Source organism: Peromyscus maniculatus, chromosome 18 (assembly GCF_049852395.1).
Source record: "Peromyscus maniculatus bairdii isolate BWxNUB_F1_BW_parent chromosome 18, HU_Pman_BW_mat_3.1, whole genome shotgun sequence".
NCBI classification, from domain to species: domain Eukaryota; kingdom Metazoa; phylum Chordata; class Mammalia; order Rodentia; family Cricetidae; genus Peromyscus; species Peromyscus maniculatus.
The window spans coordinates 4,284,758-4,294,636 of record NC_134869.1 but is presented as its reverse complement, the minus strand read 5'-3'; the positions used below and the strand labels follow the sequence as shown (position 1 = coordinate 4,294,636).

Below are 9,879 nucleotides of genomic sequence, written 5' to 3'. Positions count from 1 at the left end.
AATCTTCAAATATGCAAAACAATCCTTAATGAAGGGGAAAACCTAAGTGTAACTAATGGGCTAAAATCTTAAGATCTTATTGCTCTTTATATTTAGACCAAATTGTAAAATAAATGCATATAGATATACAGATTTGACATTGTAATGAATGTGGTAAATCTTTCACATGCACTAAATTTCCTCTCAGGCATGAAAGAAGTCATACTACAGAGAAGCCTTCTGAATATGCTCAATGTGTTAAAGCCTTTGAATGTCAGAGTCTTCTCCCAAAGCATAAAAGAACACATACTGGAAATACACCATATGAATGTAATCAATATTTTAAAACCTTTGCATGTTCCAGTCATCCTCAAAGGCAGGAAAGAAGACATACATACTATAAATGTAATCTTTGTGGTAAAGCCTTTATATGTCACAGTCATCTTCAAAGTCATAAAAGAACACATATTGGAGAGAAACCCTATGAATGTAATCAGTGTGGTAAAACCTTTAAATGTCAGAGTTACCTTCAAAGGCATAAAAGAACACATACTGGAGAAAAGCCCTATGAATGTACTCAGTGTGGCAAAGCCTTTTCATATCACTGTGATCTTCAAAAGCATAAAAGAACGCATACTGGGGAGAAACCCTATGTATGTAATCAGTGTGGTAAAGCCTTTTTATGTCACAGTCATCTTCAAAGGCATAAAAGAACACATACTGGAGAGAAGCCCTATGAATGTAATCAGTGTGGCAAAGCTTTTACATGTCAGAGTATTCTTCGAAGGCATAAAGGAACACATACTGGAGAGAAAACCTATGAATGTAATCAGTGTGGTAAAGCCTTCACATGTCACAGTCATCTTCAAAGGCATAAAAGAACGCATACTGGAGAGAAACCCTTTGAATGCAATCAGTGTGGTAAAGCCTTTACATGTCATAGTTATCTTCAAAGTCATAAAGGAACACATACTGGAGTGAAACCCTATGAATGTAATCAGTGTGGTAAAACCTTTAAATGTCAGCGTTACCTTCAAAGGCATAAAAGAACACATACTGCAGAGAAGCCCTATGGATGTACTCAGTGTGGCAAAGCCTTTTCATATCACTGTTCACTTCAAATGCATAAAAGAACACATACTGGAGAGAAACCTTATGAATGTAATCATTGTGGTAAAGCCTTTTCATATCAGAGTATTCTTCGATGGCATAAAAGAACACATACTGGGGAGAAACCCTATGTATGTAATCAGTGTGGTAAAGCCTTTTTATGTCACAGTCATCTTCAAAGGCATAAAAGAACACATACTGGAGAGAAACCCTATGAATGTAATCAGTGTGGTAAAGCCTTTTCATGTCAGAGTATTCTTCGAAGGCATAAAAGAACACATACCGGAGAGAAGCCCTATGAATGTAATCAGTGTGGTAAAGCCTTTACATGTCATAGTTATCTTCAAAGGCATAAAAGAACGCATACTGGAGAGAAACCCTTTGAATGTAATCAGTGTGGTAAAGCCTTTACATGTCATAGTTATCTTCAAAGTCATAAAGGAACACATACTGGAGAGAAACCCTATGAATGTAATCAGTGTGGTAAAACCTTTAAATGTCAGAGTTACCTTCAAAGGCATAAAAGAACACATACTGGAGAGAAGCCCTATGGATGTACTCAGTGTGGCAAAGCCTTTACATGTCATAGTTATCTTCAAAGTCATAAAAGAACGCATACTAGAGAGAAACCCTTTGAATGTAATCATTGTGGTAAAGCCTTTTCATATCAGAGTATTCTTCGAAGGCATAAAAGAACACATACTGGAGAAAAACCCTATGAATAAAATCAGTGTGGTAAAGCCTTTGCAGAAGACAGTTATCTCCAAGTACATGAAAGAACACATGCTGAAGAGAAACTCTATGAATGGAATCAATGTGGTAAAGTCTTTGTATGACACAGTCAACTTCTCAGGCATCCAATTATACATACTGGAAAGAAACCCATGAGAACACAGGCAATGCATAACAGCACAGCAGTAAACCCCAAAGAAAAGAACCACACAAACTAACACAAAATAATATCAGGAATGAACAACCACTGGTTGTTAATATTCCTTAATATCAATGGACTAAATTCACCTATAAAAAGACACAGGGTAACAGGATGGATACAAAAGCAAGACCCATGTTTCTGCTCCATACAAGAATCACACCTCAAATTCAAAGATAGATACTATCTAAGAATATAAGGCTGGGAAAAGTATTTCCAATCAAATGGTCTTAAGAAGCATGCAGGTGTAGCCATCCTAGTCTCTAGCAAAATAGATTCAAGCTAAAATCAATGAAAAGAGATCAAGAATGTCATTAAATACTCACCACTAAGATGAAGTTTCAATTCTGAACATTTATGTCCCAAACACAAGGGAAACCACAAATGTGATAGAAACATTACTAAAGCTTAAACCACATAAAACCCCACACATTAATAGTGGGAGACTTCAACACCCCACTCTAACCACTGGACAGATCTAAAAAATCAAAATTTAACAGAGAAATAAAGGACTTAACTGATTTTATGACTCAAATGAACTTAATCCATATCTACAGAACATTCCATCCTAACAAATAAGAATATACCTTCTTCTCAGCATCCCATGAAACCTTCTCTAAAATCGACCACATACTTGGCCACAAAGTAGATCTCAACAGATACAAAAAAATTGGAATAACCTCCTGTGTTCTATCAGACCACCATCATGTAAAGTTAGATTTCAACAACAGCAAAAGCTACAGAAAACCTACAATCTAATGGAAACTGAATGATGATCAACTGAATCACCAATGGGTCAAGGAAGAAATAAAGAAAGAAATTAAAGACTTCCTAGAGATCAATGAAAATGAATAAACCACATACCCAAACTTATAGGACACTATGAAAGCAGTTCTAGGAGGGAAATTCATAGCACTAAATGCCCACATAAAGAAGTTGGAGAAATCTCACACTAGTGGCTTAACAGCACACTTGAAATCTCTAGAACAAGAAGAAGCAAAGTCGCCAAGGAAGAATAGATGCCAGAAAAAAATCAAGTTGAAAGCAGAAATCAATAAAAATAGAAACAAAGAGAACAATACAAAGAATTAATGGAAAAAGGTGTTGGTTCTTTGAGAAAATCAACAAGATTGACAAGCCCTTATTTAAACAAACCAAAAAGCAGAGAAAGAGAGGGAGCATACAAATTAACAAAATCAGAAATGGAAAGGTAGACATAACAACTAACACTGAGGAAATCCAGAAAATCATCAGGTCATACTTCAAAAACCTCTACTCAACAACACTGGAAAATCTAAAAGAAATAGATAATTGTCTGGATACCATATACTAAGTTAAATCAAGACCAGATACACTATTTAAATAGTCCAATAATCCAAAAGGAAATAGAATCAGTCATTAAATTCTCCCAACCAAAACCAGCCCAGGAGCAGATGGTTTTAGGGCAGAATTCCACCATATCTTCAAAGAAGAGTTAATACCAATACTCTAAATTGTTCCACACAATAGAACCAGAAGGAGCATTACCCAACTCCTTCTATAAGGCTACAATTACCCTGATTACCAAGGCAAACAAAGATGCAACAAAGAAAAAGAACTACAGACCAATCTCCCACATGAACATTGATGCAAAAATACTCAATAAAATACTGGCAAAGATTCTCCAAGAACACATCAAACAATTATCCACCATGATCAAGTAGGCTTCATCCTAAGGATACAGGGGTGGTTCAACTTACAAAAATCTGTCAAAGTAATACACCATATAAACAGACTAAAAGAAAAAAACCACATGATCATCTCACTAGATGCTGAAAAGGCATTTAACAAATTCCAACACCCCTTCATGATAAAAGTCTTGGAGAGAATAGGAATACAGGAAACATACCAAAACATAATAAAGGCAATTTACAGCAAGACAATATCAACATCAAATTAACGGGAGAGAAACACAAAGCGATTCCACTAAAATCAGGAATGAGGCAAGGATGTCTGCTCTCCCCATACTTATTCAATATAGTACTTGAAGTTCTAGCCAGAGCAATAAGACAACATAAGGAGATCAAGGAAATACAAATTGAAAAGGAAGAAGTCAAGCTTTCCCTATTTGCAGATGACATGATAGTATACATAAGTGACCCCAAAAATTCTACCAAAGAACTAATACAGCTTATAAACACCTTCAGCAACTTAGCAGGATAAAAGATTAACTCAAAAAAATTAGTAGCCCTCCTAGATACAATTGACAAACAGGCTGAGAAGGAAATCAGAGATATATCACACTTTACAATAGCCACAGACGATATAAAATACCTTGGTGTAATTCTAACTAAGCAAGCAAAGGACCTTTATGACAAGAACTTTAGTCCCTTAAAAATGTAATTGAAGAAGTCAGAAAATGGAAATATCTTGCATACTCATGGATAGGCAGGATTAACATAGCAAAACTGGCAATCTTACCAAAAGCAATATGGCGATTCAATGCAATCCCCATCAAAATACCAACACAATTCTTCACAGACCTGGAAAGAACAATCCTTAACTTGATATGGAAAAACAAAAAACTCAGGATAGCCAAAAGAGTCCTGTACAATAAAACAACCTCTGGAGGCATCACGATTCCTGACTTCAATCTCTACTATAATAAAACAGAATGGTACTGGTACAAAAACAGACATTTGGACCAATGGAATTGAATTGAAGACCCTGATATTAACCCGCACACTTAAAAATGTATAATTTTTGACAAAGAAGCCAAAACTTCTTTGTACAATGGAACAAAGAAAGCATCTTCAACCAATGGTGCTGGCATAACCTGATATCAACATGTAGAAGGCTGCAAATAGATTCATATCTTTCACTGTGCACAAAACTTAAGTCCAAATCGATCAAAGACATCAACATAAATCCAGCTACTCTGAACCTGATAGGAGAGAAAGTAGGATGTAGTCTTGAATGCATTGGCACAGGAGGTCTCTTCTTAAATATAACACCAGTAGCATAGACACTGAGAGAAACAATTAATCAATGGGACCTCTTGAAACTCAGAAGCTTTTGTAGAGCAAAGGCCACAGTCAAGAAGACAAAGTGACAGCCTACAGAATGGGAAAAGATCTTCACCAACCCCACTTCTGAGAGAGGGCTGATATCCAGAATATATAAAGAACTCAAGAAATTAGACATCAAATGCCCACCAGTCCCATTAAAAAATGGGCTATAGAGCTAAACAGAGAATTCTCAACAGAGGAAGCTCAAATTGCTAAAAGTCATTTATGGAATCTCTCAACATCCCTAATCACCAGGAAAATTCAAATCAAATTGACTCTGAGATACCACCTTACACAGAATGGCTAACATCAAAAACACTGAAGACAGCTTTTGCTGGAGAGGATGTGGAGCAAGGGGAATTCTCCTCCACTGTGGGTGAGAATGCAAGCTTGTAAAGCCACTTTGGAAATCAATATGGCACTGTTTTAGAAAATTGGGAATCATTCTCTCCAAAGACCTATCTATACCACTCTTGGGCATATACCCAACGAATGCTAAATCATACCACAAGGGCAAATTCTCAGCTATGTTCATAGCAGCATTATTTGTAATAGCCAGAACTTAGAAACAACCTAGATATCCTGCTACTGAATTGTATGAATAAAATGTTATATATATATATATGCAATGGGGTACTACTCAGCAGAAAAAAAAAGACATCATGAGCTTTGCAGGCAAATGGATGGATCTAGAAAAAATCATCCTGAGTGATGTAACCCAGACTCCAAAAGACAAACATGGTATGTAATCACACATAGGTGGATACTAGACGTAAAGCAAAGGATGACTAGACTGCTACTTATAACTCCAGGGAGGCTACGTAGTAAAGAGGACCCTAAGAAAGACACCAAGATCACCCAGTGACAGAGAAATGGATGAGATCTACATGAGCAAACTGGACATGAAGGGGGGAAATGAAGGCCAAGGGTTGGGGGAAAGAGAACTTGGGGAACCGGAGATCCCAGCTGGATCAAACACAGAGAGGGAGAACAAGGAAAGAGAGACTGTGATAAATGAGAACCCCATGAGAATAGGAAAAAACAAAGTGCTAGAGAGGTCCCCAGAAATCTACAAACATAACTCCACAAAAGACTACTGGCAATGGTCGAGAGATAGCCAGAACTGACCTAAACTGGTTCTTGGATGGCCAAACACTCTAACTGTTGTGGTAGAACTCTCATGCAATGATTGATGGAAACATGGCCAGGCCCCAGGTGGAGCTCCGGGCGTGCAATCGGCAAGAAAGAGGAGTTATTGTATGAGCAAGAGATGTTGAGACCATGATTGGAAAAAGCACAGGGACAAATAGCCAAACTAGTGGAAACACATGAACAATGAATTAATAGCTGAGAAGCCCCCAATTGGATCAGGTCCTCTGGATAAGTGAGACAGTCGACTGTTTAGGAGACCCCCAGGCAGTGGGACCAGGACCTGCCTTAGTGCATGTGCTGGCTTTTTGAAGCCTGGGGCCTATACAGGGACACTTTGCTCAGCCTGAGTGAAGGGAGGAGAGGACTGGACCTGCCCCAACTGAGTCTACCAAGCTGAGCTGAATCCCCAGGGGAGTCCTTGTCCTGTAAGATATGGGAATGAGGGTGAATAGGGGGAAGCACGGGGTGGGGTGGGAGAAGGGAGGACAGAGGAATTTGTGGCTGATGTGTAAATTTAAATTCAATTATAAAATTAAAATAATAAAACGATATAATTGTGTATCAAGTTGACAATGGGTATGGTTGTGATAGCTATTTTTGGTTGCCAAATTCAATACATCTGGAATTAACTAAAACTCAAAATTTTTTGGGCATGCCTGTGAGGTATTTTTGCTTAAGTTGAAGAGAAAAGATCCACACGTAATCCTGATCCACATGTAATTTGAGTTAAGAAGACATTCTTTAATCTGGATATTAATGAGGGTAAAAACACCTTTAACTCAGATATCTTGAGCCCCAAAACCCCACCTGTAATCTCAGCCAGGCGTTGTGCTGGAAGCCCATATACAGAGATGGAAGAAGGGAGTTTTTTATCTTCAGCTGCTTGCTCTCACCTTGCTAGCAAGTCCATTCCTTCACTGGCATTCGAGCTGACTTCTTTGGGATTCCAGACTATAATACACATGGGCTGAGACTTCAAGCATAGTGGACTGTGCAACTACTAGATTCTTAGACTTTGTCATCATAGCCAGCCAAGGTTCAATTAGCTGGACTACAGCCTGTAAGTCATTCTAAAAAGTAGCCTCTAGTATATGTAGAAATTCATTGTACAATTTGTTACCCCAAAGAACCCTAACCAATGCACCGAAGAGGTATATGAGTTTTAGAGTAGTTTGGGCCTCACAACAGCCATATCTCAGTTATAAATTCCACATGATCACATTCCCTTAGCCTGTTTTTCAGGTGATGCTTTGATGCTGGCCTACAAGGTGTCTATAGCTTCTAGGCAAGAAAGTAAAATAACACAAGTCTGAAATTTCTCAAATGGAACACACAGTTATTAATATGAGATGGAGAGGTTCTAGCTTCAGTGAGGAATGAAAAACAAGATGTCTTAGCTTCTGTGGGCTAAGACCTGGCACACATACACACACACACGCACACACACACACACACACACACACACACACACACACACACAACCACACACCCTACCGTCCACATGTAGATCAGAGGATAGTAGGTTCTTTTTACCTCTGAAATGACAGCTCCAGTCTAGAGACCCACAGGATATCTTCCTTTACATCAAATCTCTGCCTGACTCTCAGTCTCAGAAGTCATATCTATTCCAGAGGAGCTTCACCTGAGTAAATCAGTCTCTGGAAGAACTTTCTCAATATAATCTGAGATCTGCTGTGGTAATAGAGGAGCATCAACCACTTCTCTCCTTTTTTAATTTTGCACAGAATCACTCTGTACCAGAGACATGTACCTCTGTTGCAGGCTCCATCCACTCCATCTAGTCATGAGGTTCCTCCCATCATTGCTTATCTGGACCATCAAGAGGGATTCCTCATCCTATCTCTACCCACAGGAGGGTTTTCTCAATTCTGCATTTCATCAGACAGGCTTAATAGGTGTTGTCAACCTAGAAGAGATCTAGCAATTCTTTTCCATTCTGACAGTCAGTGAGACTTGGGCAGGATCCTGAACCTATGATAGCGCTGAATGGATGTGTGGCAGACTAAGATATTTAGCATGCCTGTCCCTACAGTTTTCAATAAATTTCAGTCTTTGGTTGGGAGTGATCCAATGGAAATAATACAGCACACATGGCTTGAAAGACAAAGGTCAATTGCAGGGACTGGAGAGATGGCTCATCCATTAAGAGCATTTATTGGAAGAGCATTTATTTATTCAGAAGACCCACAGGACAGCTAACAAACTTCTTTAAGTTAAATTCCAGGTGGACTCTGTCCTCTCCTGGCCTCTATGGGAATTGCATTTATGTGGTAGCAAAACACCCATAAATATAAACAAAATACTACATACCCATAAACACCACAAAATATCCTAAATTGCCTTGCAGGAAATCAACTCTGCTGTTCAGTTATCACTCATGTTGTATTTCAAAAAAACCAGAGGCAGATTACTTTTTACTTCTTGATTTCCTTTATACGAGTTTAATGAGCAGTCTCATTTCCTGAGAGGGCTGGAGCAATATATTTATGTTTCCCTTTAATTTGGTGTACATGATGATTTTGTGAACATGTGTGTACAGTGTACCACATTTTACTGGTAGGTAAATATATGACCTCAAGGATACAATATGTCTAATTTTTCTGTTAAATAGTGGGTATCCATGAAGTAGGCTATACCACCAACATCCAAGTTGCCATCCCCCTGTGTATCCCAGAGGCCCATGGCTGGAAAGTCCTTGTGTAGCCCGAGATTCCTGGATCTTACTCAGATACATCCAAGACTGTGATTTCTGGGTTTGCAGGAGTGTGAAACCTCATGTACTAAAGAAGAGTCTTAGAGTGAAAAGTTTGAAATTTATTTTATTCATAAAAATACATTCATTTTACTCAATGGGGTTTTTCAAAACAGCAGTCATTATATACAGTTTATAGCCTTAGCAAACTATTAAAACAATGACAAGAAGAAAAGTATAACAAAAATTAACCCAACCTTAAATAAAAATGAGGAAAACCAAAAAGCAAAGAATAAATATCCCAAGATATAACAACAAAAATGAAGGAAATTTCAGTTTCCTTTGGAATTTCATTATAGAAGAGCAAAAGAAGGAAGGAACTGGCTTATTCTCTATAGTAAATTATCTTCAGCAACACTTGCCCATGACATGGCATCAGCTTCTGCACTGTATTAGAGAGAGAATCTTATGCTTTGGATGTGGTCTGTCTGGAGGGCAATGTGACATTAACACCGTCTTCCTTGTCAGATTTCCCATCACATATGGAGTCAGGGTTCTTAGTAATTTGTGTTGTGTTCTCTGTATATTAGACTTGTTACTGACACAAACTTTTCTCCAAGGATAGTGAGCCAACAGATGTGGATCTGATTGTGGCTGGATCGCCTGATGGTAGGTTGATATTTGCCTCACTATTGAGTTCAAAGCTGAAAAGAGGTGGCATTTTCTGAGGAGGCCTTGAACCTGGAGTGTAGAATGTCATGCCTTCAAGGTGTCTCTGGCTTTTTCCAGCCTTCTTAGTCTTCTTAACAGGTGCTGTCAGGGAAAATCAGTAAAGAAAATAGATTCAGAAACAGTTTTGTTGTGCACATGGCAAAAAAATCAGGGCCTATTCATCCCTAGTAAACAAAAGTTAAGGAAGGAAACACACCCCATGAACACCCTGGCTG

The 9,879-nt window shown here is 38.3% G+C and overlaps 2 protein-coding genes across 8 annotated transcripts in view; one reads left to right on the top strand and one right to left on the bottom strand.

The window, feature by feature from the left end:
* Positions 1 to 9,879, bottom strand: part of LOC121826666 (uncharacterized) — a 73,853-nt gene that overhangs the window by 1,232 nt on the left and 62,742 nt on the right. For 5 of the 7 annotated variants that reach the window (XM_076554259.1, XM_076554262.1, XM_076554261.1 and 2 more), the window contains one exon: positions 9,269 to 9,745. In XM_076554259.1, the coding sequence (XP_076410374.1) occupies positions 9,528 to 9,745 (218 nt within the window). In that variant the 3' untranslated portion in view covers positions 9,269 to 9,527. Of the gene's footprint in view, positions 1 to 9,039; positions 9,746 to 9,879 lie in introns of those variants that run through there. The other 2 variants (XM_076554260.1, XR_013045630.1) reach the window with 2 other exon arrangements.
* LOC143269206 (uncharacterized) lies at positions 138 to 3,655 on the top strand (the record flags this gene model as incomplete). The annotated part of the gene is given in 1 exon segment (XM_076554225.1): positions 138 to 3,655. A coding segment is annotated over 1 exon segment (1,902 nt), but the record flags the coding sequence as incomplete, so codon positions are not given.